At 35.9% G+C, this 21,172-nt stretch overlaps 4 protein-coding genes and 2 non-coding genes across 7 annotated transcripts; 3 read left to right on the top strand and 3 right to left on the bottom strand.

Annotated features, from left to right (window-relative positions):
• Window positions 1–29: 29 nt before the first annotated feature.
• sqv-7 (UDP-sugar transporter sqv-7) lies at window positions 30–1,909 on the bottom strand (the record flags this gene model as incomplete). Its single annotated transcript, NM_063035.6, has 6 exons — window positions 30–410; window positions 460–788; window positions 1,173–1,344; window positions 1,397–1,468; window positions 1,513–1,701; window positions 1,797–1,909. The coding sequence occupies 6 exons, from the start codon at window positions 1,907–1,909 to the stop codon at window positions 296–298; spliced, it is 990 nt and encodes a 329-aa protein (NP_495436.1). The 3' UTR covers window positions 30–295.
• An 89-nt stretch (window positions 1,910–1,998) lies between these two features.
• Window positions 1,999–11,728, bottom strand: lst-6 (Lateral Signaling Target; the record flags this gene model as incomplete). Its single annotated transcript, NM_001381485.3, has 20 exons — window positions 1,999–2,612; window positions 3,447–3,524; window positions 3,728–3,821; window positions 3,869–4,081; window positions 4,132–4,495; window positions 4,554–4,690; window positions 4,745–4,866; window positions 4,923–5,051; window positions 5,427–5,598; window positions 5,893–6,291; window positions 6,676–6,772; window positions 6,824–6,981; window positions 7,033–7,756; window positions 7,834–8,027; window positions 8,173–8,806; window positions 8,852–9,026; window positions 9,372–9,459; window positions 10,826–11,087; window positions 11,135–11,293; window positions 11,645–11,728. The coding sequence occupies 20 exons, from the start codon at window positions 11,726–11,728 to the stop codon at window positions 2,432–2,434; spliced, it is 4,464 nt and encodes a 1,487-aa protein (NP_001367509.1). The 3' UTR covers window positions 1,999–2,431.
• Window positions 11,729–12,131: 403 nt separating this feature from the next.
• lst-5 (C2H2-type domain-containing protein) lies at window positions 12,132–14,159 on the top strand. Its single transcript, NM_182263.8, has 8 exons — window positions 12,132–12,257; window positions 12,765–12,856; window positions 12,903–12,997; window positions 13,044–13,134; window positions 13,181–13,296; window positions 13,397–13,544; window positions 13,591–13,818; window positions 13,941–14,159. The coding sequence occupies exons 1-8, from the start codon at window positions 12,146–12,148 to the stop codon at window positions 14,097–14,099; spliced, it is 1,041 nt and encodes a 346-aa protein (NP_872063.2). The 5' UTR covers window positions 12,132–12,145; the 3' UTR covers window positions 14,100–14,159.
• An 861-nt stretch (window positions 14,160–15,020) lies between these two features.
• On the top strand, window positions 15,021–19,375 carry znf-598 (RING-type E3 ubiquitin transferase). 2 transcript variants are annotated; one of them, NM_001375249.1, is made up of 15 exons: window positions 15,021–15,083; window positions 15,132–15,183; window positions 15,229–15,347; window positions 15,396–15,473; window positions 15,522–15,784; window positions 15,838–16,161; window positions 16,205–16,402; window positions 16,446–16,668; window positions 16,817–17,329; window positions 17,378–17,703; window positions 18,131–18,260; window positions 18,304–18,459; window positions 18,509–18,604; window positions 18,651–18,842; window positions 19,041–19,375. In NM_001375249.1, the coding sequence occupies exons 1-15, from the start codon at window positions 15,033–15,035 to the stop codon at window positions 19,101–19,103; spliced, it is 2,784 nt and encodes a 927-aa protein (NP_001362178.1). In that variant the 5' UTR covers window positions 15,021–15,032; the 3' UTR covers window positions 19,104–19,375. The 2 variants fall into 2 exon arrangements, with proteins under 2 accessions (NP_001362178.1, NP_495439.2); NM_063038.6 differs by having other exon boundaries at window positions 16,452–16,668; window positions 19,041–19,371.
• Window positions 19,376–19,398: 23 nt separating this feature from the next.
• Window positions 19,399–19,496, bottom strand: mir-236. The gene has a single exon (NR_002358.2). It is a non-coding gene; the product is annotated as a pre-microRNA mir-236 (primary transcript).
• A 31-nt stretch (window positions 19,497–19,527) lies between these two features.
• Window positions 19,528–19,654, top strand: C52E12.9. Its single transcript, NR_051310.1, has one exon. It is a non-coding gene; the product is annotated as an Unclassified non-coding RNA C52E12.9 (non-coding RNA).
• Window positions 19,655–21,172: the final 1,518 nt, after the last annotated feature.

The raw sequence follows: 21,172 nt of genomic DNA on the forward strand, positions 1-21,172 counted from the left end.
CTCGTTTCTCCTGTATGTTTTTGAATAATGATATTGAAAGTATTCATTAGTAAAGCAATTAACGGGGGCATTGTTCATCGAAAGAAATATACTCGGTTGTTGAAGGGTAAAGGCAATTGTGATAACACAGATGTTTGTGAGAAAATAGCAAGACAAAATACGTATTATAAGGATGCGTTATAAAGCTATGAAGTGATTGATAGAGTTGAAACATTCGACATGAAGAATTATGATAAATAGATAAATGTAAGAATTGAAATATTGCTACATAAATTTAAATTTGAACATTTTCTACTCAGTTCCTTGGCTTGTGCACATCAATTGGCATTGTCATTGGTAGTGGTTTGTAGGAAATCGTCGTTGATTTGGAACGGAAAGTGACATATGTGTAAAGAATGCTGCCAAATACGCTGAAATAAGGAATATAGACGATGATTCTTTAATTAGAAATATACTTACCTGACATTGATTCCAGTAAAGTTAGCCCACTGGAACACATAATCTCCACTAGAGAACATTCCAACGTATGTAACAAAAAGATTTTTGATTGGACCAACGCAGGTTGTAGTAAGAGCCGAATTGTGATGAGTGCATAGAACAAGTGAATAATTGAGAACAAATCCGCAGATGCATGATAATAAGAAACAAGTCCAGACAGATGATGTCATCGAGTCAGAAAGCATGAAAGAGTAGGCACGATCCAGATCACCAGTGTATTGAACAACGCATAGAGCGGGAAGAAGCATGAACAGACAATTGTAGAACATTAATCCATACTTTCCAAGATCCTGAAAAATAAAATTATGTTTGTTTATATCCAAATTAAAACTGTTTAGACATCTATAATATTTTTTGATTTTAAAAATTAATTTCTACCGTGGTACTATGTTATTGTAACACCTTTTCTGATGATATATGAATAAATAAAATTTCAATCTCTGAACGTATTTCGAATAACGGTAATTTTAAGCAAATTTGCTGACTTTTCAAGAACCTTTGGGAAACTTTACATTTTCGTTATTTTCCGTTGTGTAAATAATTATTTAAAAAATCATAAAATCTCAATAGCAAATTAAGAAACAAGGGTGTTCTTATTTTCCCTAAACAAAAGTAAACAAAAGGAGATAAAATATATTCCTGCCTGAATTTTCCAATGAATTAACATTTCATACCTTTGCATCGAGTTTTTGTTTCGTATATACTCCCAATGCAGCAGTGCAAATATTGTTAATGAAGATCATAGTATATCCAAGAGCATCAAAACTGAGATCATAGATGGCTGCAATGAAACTTCCACCGATCATCAAACCAACGGAAATCTTTACGGCCTTTGAAGCTTTTACACTGAAAATACAAATTATATTCTAAACGTGAAATTCAAAACTTTAAATCTCACTTCAAAATATAAAACTCCAAGATCATCGTCATCAAAATTGAAAAACGGCGGAGAACTGTGAACATTGGAAGGCTGGAAAACAAATATATTTAAATTATAACTTTTTGAATTTCAACTTGATCATCTGCGTTCCGCCGAGTCCGGAGATCAAATTGAAGAAATAAAGAAGTGGAAGAGGCATAATCTTCCGAGGAATTGATGAGTCAAGTGATGGAAATTGAACAATTCGGAACATTTTGGCAAAGAATAGAATTAGAATTGTAGCCATCATTTGTCCAACTCCAACGAACAGAAATGACGGAAATCTGAAAATTAAGGTTACTGTATCTTAAGGAATCAAAACTTTTTCGAAATTTTTTTTACATATAACTCGGAATGTTTGAGATTAAAAAAAGCTTACTTATAATTTGTCAGTAGAATTTTGTTGACAAACACAATGAGCACAGAGATAACTCCATAGAACACTGCTGAAAATACCCGTGAATACAGTGGTGACTGTACTGTTGACGTCATCTGAATTGTGAATTTAGATGAAACATAGGAAATAAAAACATAATAAAACGGGCGTAACTGACCGTAAATTAAATGGGAAAAAAGGTTCAGGAAATGTATAAATATTTGTCATTTATATACAAACTATAAGAAGAAAAACAGGAAAAAGAGGTGAGAACGTATGTAGAAATGGGAAAAAATTCAGAGGTTATTCACAAGAATGAAGGACACAATTATGGCAATTTTAACGGTCAGGCTGATAGATTTTAAGAGAAAACAATAATATGGAAAAGCACACGAAAAGCAAGATTGTTTGACAAAACGAAATTAAATTGTCATGACTATTGCTGAAAACGCAAAGAACTCAAGAATGTGTTGGCACTGAGAAAATGTAGAGACGGGGAAATAGGACCCAGTAAGAGGGATGACAAAAATACAGAAAAAGGAAAACATTTGAAACCGGGAAGAAAAATGCGTCAAACTAATCAGCTCAAAAGTGAACCTAATGCAAAACTAGAAAGGATATAAAACAAAGAGAACATATTAGGATATTCCATAAGTGAGACTTGGATCAATTGTGATGTTAAACTCTGATAAAGAGTACATCAATTTAGCCAAATAAGTCATATGAGCAGGAGTTCGAAGAAATGATGGTTCATTGTACATGTCGGCGGTTACAGGGGAGTATCGCATTAATGGAAGCAGTCCAGGAAGAATATGATCTCTGGAATATGAGTAAAGTGAGTAAATTTTTGCTTTCGTTTTTTCAGAGAATAGGGTACACCTTGAGAAAAATTTAGTCTCACATCATGAAAATAAAGTCTAAATTATAATATAAAAGTTATTAAAAGTGGGGAGTAGTTTCGTTTACTTAAAATTATAGAAAATGGGTCGTAACAACCGAAGAAGACTGTAAATAAAAATAAAATTGATCTAAATTTTATTGGTTTTTTTTTTCAATTTTTTGGTGCCAAATCAGAGATTTTAATTTTTGCTAAAGTGATAAAAATAATTAAAATATTTATATCAATTGTTTATAACTTTTAACAGTTTTTCAGCCATTTGCAACTAATTTTCTTTGATTTACAGCAAAAAAAATGAACATACGTTATTTCACCTTCCAGAGAAGCTCTAAGTCCTTGTGAAAAAGTTATGTATATAAAAGCGAAAAATATTATTATGTCAGGAAACACGTAGCTTTAAAAACATTTTCTATACGTATTCTATTTTACATATTTCCTTTCATAGAAACTACATAGCTGAACAAAAATCAAAATTTGTAGACCACTCGGGCAATGGTTCCCCTCAGTTCATATAACTTTACACGAAAAATAAAGGTCAACGAGGCTGTAAAATGCCTCCGTTCAAAACGAAGCATTTCAATATGAGGAACATGTGTGTGTGTAAAACAGCTGCGCAAATCTTGGGGGAAACGACGCGCTGGTCAGTCCATAAGGGACGCCTGATGGCGGAAACTGGAGTGCGCTGTAAACGATAACGATCCAGCAGCAAATGGGTGAGGGAATAGAAGTCGTCATATAGAATCGAGGTGACAAACCTGATGGAGAGAAGCACAAACACGTGGAATTTTCCGTCTTTGCCGAGGGACGTCTTTGCGTCGATCTTTCGATATAATCTGAAATGTAACGGGCGTTTAAGGGATGCTACACCAGAAATACGAGTGGGTTTTGATTGAAAAAAAAATTGAAAGCGAAAAATAATCAGAAACTCCAATCATTGAATTTTCAAAAAAATATCAGAAAAGGGAGAAGATTTTGAGACTATTAATGCATGGAAATTCAAAATTGTTGAATAAAATTTTTTAAAGTCATTATCAACCTCAATGCATGATGAATCATTGTCTTCTGCTCTTTTGGTAACTTGTCAACTTCTTTTTTCCTGCAGAGTTCGAAAAACCATGAGCATACTCGTTCTGAAAATGAAAATAAAATTTTAAATTCTCAAGTATTTAACTCTTACCAATATAATCCCACGGACAAGTGTTTCTAAAATATTTGAGTAGAGATTCTTGTCTACCCAGCTGGAATGCTTGTTCAATTGCCAGCACGAGACCTTTCTGTCCACACAACAAGTGAGCTAACTCGCTTTTCACTTTTCGTTCTGAGCAGAAATACTTGACCAGGGCATTTACTGCTTCACCAAGAAGATGCTCAACCTCACTGACTTTTGTCTCTGAAATTTTGAAAAATAACATCAATTGAGTGGAAATTAAGAATTCGTACTTCTATTCCTTGAACTAGATTCTGCCATTCGACCATTCGATGGACTTCGCTCCCTCTGCGGTGTTTGGCTTCTAGAGCTCATCCTACGAGTTCTTGCTGGAGAGAATGGTTCTCCTTGTTCAATTATTCCATTATCATTTCCATCATATTCAACAAATGGTTCCGCAACTAACATTCTCTCCAGAGTAATATCTTCTCCATTACCAAACCATCGATCTTCTCCAAATTTTTTCGAGCATGGGAACTTGTATGTTTGACCAGTTATCTCATTTCGTACCAATACATATTCTAGGAACCATTGGACAGGCTTTTCACTTTGTTGATGACCAATTCGAAGTGTTGATAGAATTCCGAGATTTTTGTGCTAAAATTATATTCCATATTCATTGAAATTTATTTTTAAAAATTTTTCAGAAACTCACATCAAATTTGAATAGAGGCGTGTTTGGCTTGAGCATAATTGGTGGAGTTGAGCAGAGACTTCCTTCTACAGTAACCCAAATTGCAGGAATTGCTCCACGACCAGATCCAGTTACGATGACAACTTGGTAATCCATTTCTAAATTTATATATTATTTTTACAAATAACTTTAAAATTATAAAAATAAGTTACTTGTTTTGGTGAATGTGTTCGTAAAACATCTGAATTGAGCTGCATTCAAAGAGAGAATATGGAACAAGAATTGCTCTTTTTCCTCGTCACTGCCAACAAATGCATACGGTTTGTAGAGCTCTCTGCAACATGAAACAATAGGCTCAAAATTTGCACAAAGAAAACGAAAAGATTGAACCTCAGAACACGGGAATTACTGAGCAGGGCGCCCAAGTGTTTATGTAAAAGTTTTCGTTCAAGAGCCAATCGAACAAATGCACGAGCATATCCAATATCAGTCTTGATTTCTGTCATTCGGAGAACGTTTCTGAAAAACGAAATTTAATTTCTTTTCAAAAAATAACTTTAAAATTGCCCGTCTTCTTATAAGAAAAAAACATTTTCCTATGTTTTTCAGATCTAAAAAAATCTAATACATTTTCGAAAGTGTTTGTTAAATTTTTAAACATTTTTTAGATTTATGGAAAATTTGAATTTTCGATTTTTAAATTTTTTCAATATTCAAATTTTCAATTCAATTTAGATTATCTTTCCAACAAAAACAGTTTTAGCTTTAGAATTTGAATTAACTTTCAAATTGATTTTTTTTTTCGATTTTTGGATAAAATGAAATCTTCGAATTTTCGATCTCTGAAAAACCGAAAGATCGTAATTTACTCGACGATTCCATTGATCCACATACTTCAAATCATAGGCAACATGAGTTGGCAAAGGTGACAGAACAACTCTCGCTCCATCTGGACTCCTAGTCCTGCTTTGCGATCTCATTTTGCGTGGAGATCCTTCCACACTTGCATATCCTCCAAGATTCGAGACATCCGTTTGAGAACCACCCCATGCTGGATTAGTGAAATCTGCAAAAGAAAAATTGATAGTCTGTGCAGGTTTTTTTTAATATGTTAGAGCAGCACCCAATACATGTAAGCTGTTTTCTCGAAAACCAATACCAATCAGGGGCACACAGAGGAGAATGAAGTGTCACGGACGGACAGCCGAATTATATCGGAAGCGTTAAATCACACAATTTTTAGAGGAGTTAGCTTTGATTTGAAGATTTTAATTTGTTACGTTTAATGTAGTATTTACAAATTATATATTAAAAAATATAAGGTTAAAAGAAAACGTCATTCCAAAATCACAATACTGACCACCAATACTAGAAGACTTCTTCATGCTTTTGCCTGAAATTTGTAAACCAAACGGTTCGACAGATTGGTTGCGAGCACGAGCAATTGAAGGATGAGTAATTGGATAACGAGATGGTAATGTTGAATTGGTTTCTAATGGATTTCCATTTGAATCCTTCTCTATATTCTTGTATTTTTCCACAATTGAAGTAGCTGCACGAAGTAGTGATTTGCTCCATGGTTCTTCTTGTGCTCCACGAAATGAATCAACGATATCACTGATAGCTGTGAGCATATCTGTATTATTTTGAGGAGATAATATGATTGGAGCAGGAACTTCATCAATTGGAGCACCGCCACGTCGATTATGAGTTGACTGAGGAGCAGGTGGAAGGGATGGTGCACGAAATCCGCGAATGGCTGAAAAGGACTACACTCGGGAAAGGAAGCACAACACAATATAGAAAACAATACGGATTTCGTTCTTTTAATTTCGTTGAATTTTGTAACTTAAATATATTTCAATTTTCACAATATTCACAACAAAAATTATCAAAAAAGCGTTTCTAAGCAATATTCAAATTCAGCCAGATAGTTTCAGCCTGAAAAGCGCCATTCTGGTTCGCACAAGTCTTTTTCACCGCCTGTACAAATTCTTACGTTCGATTTTTCGCCGCAAGACGAGCCACGCTAACGCTGAAGAAAAAGGAGTCTGGTAAAGATTTAATGAAGAAGTAAAAACACGAAAAATGTCTTATAGTCATTTTAGAATATTAACTATGTACATTTTGCAATTTTTCATACCTGGAGTGAGCATAGATGTAGATGATGCTCTTGTTGTTAATCCAGGCTTTTCAAAATCTTGATGTTGCAGAACAAAGTTCCAAAGTGATGATTTTCCCTGAAAAAAAACCACATTTTATGAATTAAAATCAATTATCACTAAACTTACATGTTTGTTTTTGAGACCATGCGCCCAAATTCTCTCTAAAAGATCACAAAATGAAGCAACCAGTGTGTTCTCTTCTACACCGGTAATTCCAGCATCAAGATGACCCAATTGAACTGCCTCTTTTCCCATTTTATCAACAAGCATCCTCTTCGTTTTTGCTGAAAAATAAAGAATCTTTTATAAAAACTTTTAATTGTATTCCTGATTACCTTTAGTTTCTTTCAACAATTGCTGTACAAATGCATATTGTTGCTGTGCAATCTGTTTGCTTGATTCTACTTGCATTAGTCCAGCACCTCCATATACACTTGTCGGTCGAACGGATTGCCCTGAATTACCATTTGAACCATCTTTTTGAGAACGAAGTCTTGGATATCGTTGACGCCATGGAGATGGAGCTGGACTGATAAGGTTTGCACCGTCAAGTAAAGTTGTGTTCAGTTGATGTACTGGCCATGCTCCCTCATACCGAACTGGAAATGCACCAGCAAGAGTATGAGGGACCGGAACTACGTAATCCGTTGTTTCTTCTCGTTTTGAAATCAAATCTTCTGTTGCAGCGAAAGGAGGTGTTGCTTCATATGTTGGTGTACGAACAATTGAAACACCAAGAAGATCACGCATTGCAGAAATTCTTGAATCAAACAGAACAACACCTTCATCTGGTGTTTCCCATTGAGAAAGAATTTTAGAATCAATGAATGAAGTGAACATCTGTGTCTCCAGAAAAGCAGCAAGAAAAGTGAGATGACTGTCAGGTTGATCAGATAGAAATGATGCTTTGTCAAAATCAGCCATACTCTCCCGATTTGCTTCATAAGATTCTCGATCATCACATCCTTGACCTCCAATAACAAAGTGCTCATAGGAATAAAACATTTCAACGAATCGATTGAGAACACATTCACGGATTGCATTGTTCACTTTGGCATCCTGAAACAGTGTCGTAATTGTAAATTTTATGATAATGAGTTGTTATGTGGATACATTAAAAATGCAATTATTCTCACCACAAAATAGTGTCGCGCGATAGGTGAGTCCAGATTCTGAGCATCAGCAAATTCTGATTTGATGTTATCCACGTCTACAACAACTCCGGCTCGTCGAGCAATCTCAGCAACTCTTGCGAGCGTCGAGTTATTTCGAAGAACATTTTCAAGAGGAAGTGGTTGTAAACCAGTACGAGAGGGTCTTCGCATCATACCTAAAGCTTTTTCGAAATTTGAAATCATGCTCGACATGGATTTTATTTCTTTATAAAATTTTTAAAGCAAATTTTTAATTGTGAAAATATCACATCCAAAATAACGAATTCAATTTTTAAATGTATTAGAAGACTGAAAACATACCACTTAATTCCTCGCTCATTGCACTTCCATCTTCCAAATCAAACGATCTACTCATTCGTTTTGCAGCCCAATCTTCTGGTCTTTTGTTTTTTCTTCTCATTTTAACTCCGCCAACTACAACTTCTTCCGGCTCACTACGGTCTAATGTCGATGTGAGCATTTTATCACTGTCACTCAACCTTTCCAGTGAATTTTTAATATCAGTTGCAAGTTGCCGAGCACCGGGAAAAACCGGAACATCTTCTGGTAATTCGGATCTTCCCGTATCTAAATCTACTACACAAACATTGCTTTGAAATAACTCCTCGGGAACCGTGTCTTCATAATACCATCCCATTACATATGGTACTGGAGCTTCGAAAAAATCAAGTTTTGAGTATGGTAGAACGGGAGCATATGTCATTTGCCATCGAAATGGAAATGAAAGAGCAAGTAAGGATTCACAGACAGTCATCAATCGAGAAAGATCCTTCGAACATAGTAATATTTGATGTTCTAACAGAAAACAGGAGAATAGCCGAATAAACTTTTCGACAGGAAGATAATCGAATATACTTCCAATTGAGTCATCGAAAAATGGAAGTTCTTTCGGTCCAGGCCTTTGAACAACAAGTGTTGTGCCGAGTAACGGAATCTGAATATAGAAAATTTATATTCAAAGAAAATTAAATTTACAAGCCTTTAATGTCATGCTAGGCGATGGAAGGGGAACTTCGTAGAGGCACCAGTAAATGTAAGATTCCAGAGGTAAATGAGGTGATGAAGGGGATGCAATAATCTGATGCAGTGCAGTTAAAAGAGCACGCGTTGAATTGACAAGAGGAAGGCGAGAGAGCACACAGATTGTACGTGACCTGAAATAAGAATTGTATTTATAAAACTAATCAGAACATTTTTTCCCCGGCGTACACCGAAAAATTGCAGCTTATTTGTTTCAAATTTGCTCATTTTAGAAAATATACAAACATTCTCTAGAGGGGTTAGAGATTTTGAAAATGTTGTCTTTAAAGTCAATCACAAATGGGATGAGGAAAAATTTCAAATGCAAAATAATAAATTCTGAGTATGGGTAGTTCGAAAAGATATGCACCATGTAAAATTCATGTCAATTTTTCTGGAAAGAATTCCGCTAACGTTTTTGTAGCATCTATTTTAATGCAAAACATTTTTCAAACACTCGGTTAAATTTAACAACGAACATGTATAGCGAATTGTGTCCTCCACCTTCATAATAGGAAATTCGTTTTGATCGATCTCTCCGATTTCTTGGTAATGTATGAGTACCTCCTGGAAAATTATAATTTTAAAGCCTTGAGATAGTAATAGTAATAGTAATATTGTTTATTTGTCACAAGAAAGAGCTACACCGGAGGGTTAAAAAAAATAAAATGATGTGTGAACAAATAAGTAAAATGACCAGTTGGACCAGCTATAGTCCTGGAGGTCAAGTTGGGGGGGAAGAGGGTGTCGAATGGAATAGAGCCTAGGCGCGACGCAAATGCATTTGGAGTTAACAATTTAGGGAAACGTTTTGCTATTCGGGGTGGCGAGTAGAGCGCGAAGCTCGAACGAAAGAGGATAAGGACGGGAAGTGATACTCGCTTGAAATAATTTTATGGAAAGTTCGGAGGATTTGAAGAACCCGTCTGTGGTGAGTAGACAATAAATTAAATTGTGAAAGCCTGCTGCTGTATGACGAGTATGATAAATTGCACCTTTGAAAGACACACTTTGAGAAAAACCGGAGGGGAGATTCTGGTTTTTTGGCAAGTTTGGTGGAGTTGGGCGGGAAGAGCTCGCAGCCATATTCGAGTACGGGGCGGATGTAAACATTGAACAGTTTAAAATAGAATTCGGGACTTTTGGAGCGGAATGAGCGAAGGATTTGGCGACACTTAAGGAGGGCACTATTAGAAGTCTGATTAATATGATTTACAAATGATAATTTGGTATCGACAATGACTCCGAGATCTCTGATAGAATTACGCGGTTTAATTTCAACACTATTTACAAAGTATTTATGACGGGGGTTCTTTTTACCAAAGTGTAATACGGCAGTTTTTTGCTCAGCAAGATTTAGACGCCATTTTTTACACCAATCAGCGACAATATTGATGCTTGTTTGGATAGAAGTGGGGTCCGATCCGAGTAATTTTAGATCGTCGGCAAAGGCTGTAACATGGACATCAGGGGGAACAAATCTAATAAGTCATTAATATACAAAAGAAAGAGGAATGGTCCAGGGAACACTATCGAATGCTTTTTTGAAATCGAAATATATAGTATCCACATACTTGCTCTTGTCAAGAAGAACTTTCTGAATTTTGGACGTCGATTCGAGAACCGCCAGAGTACATGAACGCGCAGGCAGGAAACCGAATTGTTTGGAAGAGAGGAGTGGAGATATTTTCTGCTTGAGAGCATCAAGTACAACTCGTTCAAATAGTCTAGACAATGGATGAGTCAGTGTAATAGGGCGATAGTTACCCGGATTAGTTGTGGACCCTTTTTTGTGTAATGGGACAATAATATAAGTCTTCCAGGGGGTCGGGAAAAAGGAGCTGGAGAAGGACTCGGAAAAAAAAGATATATATATATATATATAAAGGGCTTTTTTTTAAATTAATTTTCGATTTTAATTTATTCTACTCACCTGAAACAGTTCCCGGTGGATGATGTATTCTTTGTTGCTTTTCAATAATTCCATTATGCCTTGCAGTGATCTCTCTGACATGATCCTGTTGTAATTGAGCCATTGCATCACAAATCGCTAAATCTTTGACTTCTTCGTAAAACGTTAAAGCAGTTCCATTTATTCGCGAGCCATCCTCCTTGATATTTGCAAATGTGTGAATCATTAGCTTTTTTGGAACATCTTTTTCGGTGTAAAACCGGAGACCTCTCGGCATACATAACTGAAAATTGAATAAATATTGGAATATTGTAATTTTGAATTACTAACATGAAGAATATCGTCAGAAAATGGATTTCCAGGCCTTCGTTGAGGGAAATGGTTGATTATTTTGGCGACAAAAGATCGTTGAAGAGGCGGCCGGAATTCTGGAGCAGAACTTCCAGGGGATTCGCATGGTGTATGGCCAGGATCATATTTAGTGTCCACCTGAATTTAAAGATTAATTAATTTTAAAAAAATCAATGAGAAAAATTATATTTTTATTATTTAATCGAATTTAAATCTTTTTCGGGCGCTACTCTGGCAAAAATAAAAAAGTCCAAAATGAAGTGAAACCTTTTGTGTAAAGTGCATCTCCTATGTGCATATTCTTGAATAGAAATTAATAGGAATTAAGGATTCTTGCTGCAATCTTGCACAAATCCTGCGTAAAATAAAACATGGTTTTCTTAATTGTTTTAAAGTGCCTTGGATTTATCAAGAATAAATTAGTTTTTAAAAAAAACTGGATAAATTAAAATGTTATATTTTCTAATTATTATTTAAAAAATTAGTTACCACAAGTCCTATATCTGGGTCGTAACCGGCAACGGCAAAATAATCGACAAGCGTCACATCAATATCAGTTGTATTTGAACTCATTCCGCTAGTCGTTCATGCTGATAACAGTGGTTCTGCAATAAATAATTGATAAGTGAAAGAAAAAATATATTAATAGAAGTATCTTGTCGGAAAAGAAATTTTAATATCGGTAAAATTTTAAAAATTGATAAAGCGTGCGAAAAACTTAAATTTTTATCTAATTCAGTGCCTATAATAACATGTGAGAATTCTAGTTTCGGCAGATTTATTGACATAAAAATGTGACGTCATCAAAAAGTGCGCCAGCACGATTGGTGTGCCAACCCGTCCTTGGCGCATTTTTGGTGTAAAATTGTTGATGGCCGCGTGTGCTCAAAATTGAATAAAAGCGTGAACTCGTTATTTTACGTGTGAATCCAACAAAGAAATTAAAGAAATTAAAAAATATGGGCGATATAGGGTCATTTCGAAATTGAAATGAATGAAGACAAAGAGGATTTGCCAAAGTTTTGTGAAAGTTTGGAGGAGACGAAGGATTACCTGTCAAAACGTTCCGACAGAACAATCAACTCGTCCTTGAAACATAAAGGTCAGTAAGTAAAGATGGATATGGGAAATAATGAACGAAGTTTAAATAAAAAAATATATAACTGCGAAGAAAAAAGAGCGATATATTATAGAAAAAATACGATCTCACAAAAATAAACAACGACGCAACGACACTCCGCTATTTTTAAGCCCCGCCCACGATTTCATTTGCACTGCGGCCGCCACATTTCAGTGCAAATGAAATCGTGGGCGGGGCTTAAAAATAGCGGAGTGTCGTTGCGTCGTTGTTTATTTTTGTGCGATCGTATTTTTTCTATAATAATTTATACATATACTCGGCATTTACCTGCAGCTTCTTGCCCAACTTTAGCTCTCAGCAGCTTCTTACCATAGGGCGGGAAAACGAAGAAAAAGAGAAAAAAAAGCTCATCTTTTTTTTCTGGAAAAGAGAAAAGAGAAGCAGCCATGCGAGCGATAATTTTGTTGGTTTTTTCCTACAATTTCCAGATTGCTCACGCTCTTTCTCTTTTTGAAATTATTGCTTCAGATGATCTTCAATTTCAAGAGGAGTTCGTAGTTAAAGAAGAAGAAGAAGAGGAAGAGTTATCGTTGGAAAGAGGAGAATCTTCAAATGTTCATGTAATTTATAACGAAGAAATTAAGTATCAATTACGGAAGTTTTCAGCCATCAGATGCACATGGATATTTGGGTATGTGTGACTTTGAGGACAGCGACGATACTATGATGCCTGTTCCGAAAAGAGAGATGACTCGACAAAAGTAGGAAATGATTGACAGACATGCGTCGAAATTGAATTGGTTACAGGTTTCGACGTTTTCGACATAAGGAATATCAATGTGATGAGTGTGATCGTATGTTCACTCTAAAGCACAATTTGCAAAATCACTTTGTTCAGGTTTGATCCGAGTAGGCAGAAAATAATGAAAATGTTTAAAATTTAGTACCATATGGGATGCAAAACTTTGCACAAAGCTTGCGTTTCTAGCAAGTGCGACATATGTGGGAAGATCTACTCAGCGGTGTCAGTACTAGCTGAACATATGTTGAATGAGCATAAGTAAGTGAATTCATTTGAATGAAATACTCGGATTAAGATTTCAAAAATATATTCAACGATTCAGTTTAATATCTAATTAAAAATTTGGTACATTTTTCAGCAGATACCTCGATCAAATTGAATGTCCTGATTGCCATGAGTTTTTTCTAACTCAAACTGCTCTACAGAAACATATGAAAGAACATAAAAGGGAGGAGAAACACTGCCCATACAAAGAATGCAGAGGAATAAAGTTTAGGTTTAATAGGGTAATACACAAAAATTAATATCTATCTCACATTTATTTCTATTCAGGAGCTCAATGAGCACGTGCGTCTTCAGCATAAATCCAAGGAGCTGTCTTGTTGTGTGTGCAATATGGTGTTCCGACAGCTGTCGGCGAAGATTAAGCACGAGAAGACTCATGAAAAAGGTTCACCAATTTCAAACATTTTGAAAAGTTCGAAATGTTCAGCTGTCAATCGACAAGTCGAGAAAAATCAGGATTGGTTCCGAACAAGAGGTTCAGAGAGGAAAGCAAAGGTGAATAATTCATTCTAGTATCAGAAAGATTGGATCGGTGGTTTATGGAGGGTATAAACCAGACAACCACTTTTACGAACCAATAGTTTTTTTGTGTAATCAACAAATGCATTCATTTTCAGTGCGATGAAGACCTAGTCAAACGTGAACCAATCTCCGATTCGCCTCCTTCTTCAGCAAAACGCCGGAAGATTTACGTGCCAGAGTTCGAAGCAATACCGCTCACCAAAAAAGCCCCGAAACGATTAACCAAGGCAGAGATAATGGCAAAAATTAAGTGATTAGCTGGACGATTCAATTTAATGTTTGATGTTCTAATAAAATAGTTGATTGTTAAAATAGTTGCACAAAATTCAAGTTTCTCAAAAGAATATACAAAGAATTGTAATGATAAAAAGAAAATCCACAGTGGAGAAGAAAAAATATTTGTTTTTGCCAAACCGAAGTTTGAAAATGAGTTCTTACGGTAAATCGGTGCGAGACCCAAAGCGCTAAATCATTGCATGCGCCTTGATTTACCGTAGACGAGAGGCGTATGTTTTTTTTCTTTTTCAGATCATGATTTTCTTCTTTAAAACGATTTTCTAAATATATTTTCCTTCTATTTTTCATTCATGTTTCATTCAAATGGTTCCTTTGTTCATTTTTCTCGAACAGACTCACGGCCCGGCAAGTGGTACATCCATGCAAATGCGCTCTACTGATAATTTGAGTGTAGCCCAGGTTTGGGCGCGTGATAACGAAAAAAGCTTTGGTCCAAAAAATTTAGAATTTAATTTCGGACATTTTTTATATGCATCACAAAAAAACTGGGCCAACCGTTTTTGAGATACACGCGCCCAAACGTCCAGGTATACGGTAGACAAATTGCGTACAGGTACCACTTCTCGGGCCGTGAGACTGACAACATGACGTGTTTCTATGCTTCGAATGTTAATAAATTACAAAAGATATGGAAGTTCTTTTTATTTCGCTGATTACATTCATTTTTTCAGTACGAGAGAGAAACCGTCTTTATTTCTTTTCATTCTCTTCACTATTTACATAGAAATGATGTGTGTGAAAGCTGTGTAATTGCGCTCCATTGCGAAACTAAAACTGCATCGCTGTCCCAATGTTGTGCAATCGCTTTCCTAATAAATATATTTGTTTTCTTGATTTTCTTAAACAATTTTTTCTAAATCATGAGAATTCTTCTTCAGAGCCCGCTCAACATGCCTGACGAAGCTGTCGATGGAAGTACACCCGATCAGGGCAAGAAGAATGTGAGTTTCAAATAGCGATTCCTTTATTAATTTTCGGGTTTTTCTCAGAACAATGGAAGAGGTCGTGGTCAAGGATCAGGAGGTAATCGTGGAAGAGGAGGTATTTCAGAAAACCTAAAAATAGTATAAATGAAATTATTTTCAGGCTCCACCGCTAACAACAACGCTTCAAGAAGACCGAATCCTGCACGACAAAACCAAAGTTCTCGTCAACCAACAAAAGTAGACATGAAAAAATATGAAAGAATGATCTCCGCGGCACATGTTAGTTTTTTTTAAAAATTTTTAAACATTCACATAATGATTTTTCAGACCAATTTCTCCGATATTCCATGCGGGCAGAAATCTATTGACTGTGATATTTGTTGCAAGAAAAATGACGTTTTTGGAGTTGGTTCATTGAAGATTTTTAGATATATGCAAATTTAAAATTTACAGATTGGTTCCTGTCGTCATCCTGTCTGTGCAGAATGTGTTATTCGAATGCGTATTCTTGGAAATTCGAAAACGTGTCCAGTATGTCGCTCGGATATCGACATTCTCTCGTTTTGTACTACAGACGATGATCTAGCAAATGTTCCTCTATCATTCAAAAAAACAGCTCATCCGGACGAGGATCGATATGATATTCGCTTCAGTAACAAAATCGCTGGCACAAAATACGAAAAGTATCTGGCGCATGTGTGCAAAATCTGCAAAACGTTAGTTGTTACAATTCTTTATAAATATTTAATTAAAAATTTGAATGTTTCAGTGACGATGGCGAGCGTCTTGAATTTCCTTCGTTCATGTCTCTACGACAACATATGGCTAGTCGACATGAGCAATCATATTGTCATATTTGTACTGACAATTTGAATTTATTTTCAAGAGAAAGAAAAACATATACGAGAGATCAACTTCAAAGACATATGAGATCTGGAGATTTTGACGATAAAAGCTTTAAAGGTCATCCTCAATGTCTCTTCTGTGAGCAGAAGTTCCTCGATGAAGAAAATCGTTATCGACATCTTAGGAAAGATCACTTTTTCTGTCAATTCTGTGAATCTGATGGTACAATGACCAACGTGTTTTTCGGGTAAGATATTTAAAATATAACAATAAATTCACAAATTCTTCAGAAAACACGATGGGCTCAAGAAACATTACAAGGAACATCATTACATTTGTGAAACTGAAGAATGCAGAGAGATGGGAATAGCATTTGCCAACAAGTTCGAGCTCGATTTACACAGAGCAAATGAGCACGCCGAAAGAAGAAATTTAATCGAATTAGGATTCGGACAAAGACCATCAGATCCTGGGAGACCTATTGGAAGGTAATAACTATCAATCAATCAATTATTTTCAATTGTATTAAAGTTTCAGAGGACGAGGATTACGATCTAACGAGCCTCCTCCTCCGCCTGTTCCACGAGAAAGAATTGCGGTTGTGCAAAGACAAGTTGAAACGAATCCTCAAAGTGATCCGAGTCAATTTACAACTGTTCGATCCGCTCAAAGCAAGGGAGTATTCACGAGTACACGATCCGCCTATACCAGTAATCAGCAAGAATTTCCTAGTTTGGCTCCACAAGCTCCGCCGGTTAGTTCTATCCAAAATATATTAGCGAAATGACTTTGAATACTAACAAATATAGCATCAAATACACAATATTTTTTTCAGCTCTAAATTTAACTTATAAATTTTTTTTTCTCAATATATTATAATTTTTCAATATATTAAATTTCAGCCTAATGTTCGATCATCCGAGTTTCCTCGTCTCAACAAGGCTAACAAGCCCGCAGCACCAGCAGCACCGGCAGTCGTGGATCATTTTCCATCACTGGGAGATTCCTCATCATCTTCATCAGCTCCACCACTTAGAATTAAAGTGCCGCCATTGGTCAAGAAACGTCAACCTCCGCCACCTGCTCCAGCACCTCAAAAAGCAAAAGCTTCTTCTGCAAGACAAAATGCTCCTAGAGAGGAAGATGATGAGTATATTTCACGAAGAGATGTTCCACAAGCTGTTGTTAAAGTCAACAATTCTTTGCTTCGTTTTGATACTGTTGATGATCGTGTGATCCCTCAGAATGCAAAGTCTAATATTCAAATGATCCAGAGAGTTGATCAGAAATCAGCTGCTGAATCCTCATCTTCGGCTCCAAGTTCTGGAAGACTCGATTTTCCTGCACTACCAGCTGCATCAGCGCCAATGATGCCTGCGAATAGCTCGTGGCTCAATAGTAAAAATAGCAAAATTGTAAGAAACTATTGATTTCGTAAGAAAAACTTGAAATTTTTTTTTCAGAAATCAGGTGTTATATCAAGTGTGTCTGTTCCAGCCAACTATTCGAAGGCAACTCAGAATAAGAATAAAAAGAAGAATAAAATATCTGTTCCGAAAACAGAAGTTTGGTCTTCATTAGGACCTCCACCAGATTCTGCAGTCGCAAGTGTTCCAGTTGAAACGTGGCAAGATATTCCATTGTCCAAAGAAGCACAACTAGAAAAGGAAAAACGAGAACGGAAAGAGGATTGGGCTAGAAAGAAGGCAGAAATTCAAGCGAGAGTTGCAGCTGCTTCAAAAGATAAATCAAATGAAGTTGATTCGGATTCGGAGCCTGAGCCAGCAAGGTAAATAATCTTCATTAAAAATATTCCAACATTTTGAGTAGTTTACTATTTAATTCTTATCGAAAAAAAATTTAGAATTAAATTGCTGAACAATCTACTGCGTCATTTTCCCAAAATTTTGCACTAAAATCACTGTCTTAACACGTTTTTTTTCTTCAATACAAACGGACGTGCGTCTTAAAGGAGTACTGTAATTCCAAACTCCAGTTGCAGCGGATTCTGCATCGATTTTTCAAAGTTTTTCAATTAAAGATATTTCCAAAATACAGTACTTTTTATTTAAAGACACGCACCTTCTCGCATTTGACAAAAAATAGTCGAGACGAGATCGGGTACCGTAGTTTTAGCGCTTAAATCGCAAAATTTTTCTGGGTAATATAACATTGACGTGTATTTCAGTTCTCTTGAAAACTTCTTTAAATTTCAGACCAATTACTCCACCAGTCCATCATTCGAATATCGAGAAGTCGGAGAGTTCGGAATGGACAATGGCAAACTCAAAGTCTGGAGATTCACTAAAAAATGCTCAGCTAATGGCAAATCAGAAGAAAAATAAGGTAACTATCACTCTTATTTTCTCACTATATTTACAATATTCAGAAAAATAAGAATAACATGGAAATACCGTCTGCTAACAAAGTGCCTAGTTCTCAAAGTTCAATTGTTCCATCTGCTCCAAAAGTTGATTCATTGATAGTTGAGAAAGTAGTAGCCAAAACTGAACCTAAAAACGACGAAAACCAAGATAAACCTGATGTAAGATTTAATTAATGGAACTTCTGTTTACATTTCTTTGGTTTTTTAGCTCTGGAATATGCCAAAACTTCCTTCAATGACTTCAATGTTCTCATCATTTTCTCTTTCTGGAATGTTCGGGATGGGGACTTCCTACAGTGATTCGGTAAATTTGAAATTCTGAAATAAATCAATTACTGTTAATTTTTCAGTCATCCATGGCTGCGCCGCCTCCAGGACTCGAGAATGTTGTTTTAACACCTCCACCCGGACTTGGATTCCCCTCACCAAAATCTGACGATATATCTTTTGCCTCGGCTCCTATACTGTCTCATGACGATGTCAAGGCGAAACGAGAAAGACTGGAAGCAGAGAAACAAAAAAATCAGAAAGAAGCTGAGAAAGTAAGGATAACAGTAGTATCTAGTTTATTGGCTTTGAGCCAAACATGTGTCTGGTGATAAAAAGCACGTAACATCAAATACATGTGTTTATTTTGGCTGTGAGAGAAGGAGAAACTAGCCAAATGTACACACTGTCTCACTCTCTCCAGCTTCATTTTTCTCTTTTATTTTTGATAACACAAATAAAATGATTTTCAGGAAGACGATGGATGGGTGACAACTTCAAAGCCTAAAAACAACAAGAAGAATAATAAGAAATAAGATACAATTATAGAATTTATATTTATTTTCTCATACCATTTTCCATTTTTTTTTCTATTAGGGTTCCTTTTTTATTCGTGTCTTTTTGAACATCATCATCATTTTGTTTTGTATTGTTACTAAATCTCAACAGAGTTACATTGTTGTATTCACTTTACTTGACATTGCGAGCTCACCTGCTTGACATTTTCAAAAAAAAGTGTTATTACATGAAACTCTGTAGTTGTTTCGTTTGTGTTTCACCGGTAACTAGATAAAGAAAAATACATTTCACGTTACCTGTTTTTTTTTTGAAATGACATGACAATCCAGCGTCATTACCTGACAGTATTAGATCTCTTTGATAGTCAGTCTAAATATTGAACAGGTAAGACGCTGGACATCGGTCACCGAAGAATACGACAGTAGCCGAATAAGAATGACGATTTGAGCCGATGGGGTCCTCGTGTGCTCATAGAGAGCAATAATAAGAAGGGCGGAGTGAGTGGGAGAGAATGGGCGGAGCAACCGGAGCGACCACTTACAGTGCTTTTGTAGATGAGCAAATAGAACAAGTGTTTGAGCATTTTATGCTTTTTATTTTAAAAATTACGATTCCCGATAGATGGAAGTTTTGCACCTAGTGTTGGATTGAGAATGGAAACTAAATTATTCAAAATATTTTTTATATTAGGATCTCCGAATTTCAGAGCATTCTTTAAAGATTTTTTGATTAAAGCTCGAACTTTATGATATAGCGAATTTCTCTATTTAATTAGAGCTCTAAAGATGGCAATTTTCACGAGATCTTACGCACATGGGTCTTGTCACGCGGGCAACAACTATTATAGGCATTTTTAATTAGCGACAGGCCCTTACTGACAGCCCGGTACACACATTTTTGAGAGGTGTTTGGTCTTGCAGGGAATATTGTTCATAGTTCACAAAAAAGCTAAGCAATGCGTGTAAAACAATACTAAAAGTAAATTCGAAAAAGGATCATGTGATGTTTTTAAAGTTTGGGTAAAACGTACGAGTTTTACCCAGTTTCAATTTTTGACACAACCGGGTCTCGACACGACTAGAACATTTTAGCTACCGTAGGTTTTGGTGGTTTTGTTCAAACTTTAGAACTACTTGCGAGTAGTGTAGCTGCGAAATTTCGCTCCGAGACCGGGATATAAGACAAAATCGAAAAGTTGCTCAACTGGGTAATAAAAAATGCATGCGCCTTCAAAGTAAGTTTGAATTTGTTTTAGTAGGTTTGAATTTGTCAAAAAAAAAACAGGAAAATTTGTGATCATTATAATTAAAATGAAAAAAAAAACAAAAATGATATGTGATGACGGGAGAAACCAGAACTCGATATCTCTCTCATTTGTCGTCGTTCGGAAAACCTTACGCTTCTGATGACAGACAAACGTAATCATTGATCATTTCGCATGAGAGACACAAATGTGGGCACCCACCTGGCAATTATTATTAGAAGAAGAGAAAGATGGAGAGAGAAAGAGAGTGAAAACCCCTTTATTTTCTTCATTTTGATAGCTAAATGCACAAATGAAGGAAGAAGACGACGATGAGGAGAAAGGTATTGGTTTGAAATAAGACGAAATGTTTGTTAAGTATAATGTAGAGAAGGGTAACCACGGGCAAAAATGGAGACAGACGGAAAAGGGATTGATAACGGAACAAATCAGCACATTTGCATTTGCAGGTTGAGGAGTAATCATACCTTTGAAAGAGAGATGGAGAGAACACAGACAAACATTTGAAAATTGAATTGTTGATTTTTTGAGGTTTTCAAAAGAATTTAAGCTTCATCTGTAAGGACTTAAACACTTCTAGAATGGGTACCATCACGACAACAGTAACTTTTTGCAGATATTTATCGTTCCTCTCTAAAAATGTGAGTCTAGTTTTTTTTTGTAACTACTTTAACTGAGATCGTGGTGAGGTTCACTCTGAACAACATAACGCTACTTTAAAGATGGTGCATCGTCAGTTGGGAAAGTTATTTAAAAAAGCCGCGTCTGTGTTGCTAAAATGCCTTTTACATTTTTAAAAAATTTCATTCGAAGAGTGGTAAG

Source organism: Caenorhabditis elegans, chromosome II, assembly GCF_000002985.6.
Source record: "Caenorhabditis elegans chromosome II".
Classification (NCBI taxonomy): Eukaryota; Metazoa; Nematoda; class Chromadorea; order Rhabditida; family Rhabditidae; genus Caenorhabditis; species Caenorhabditis elegans.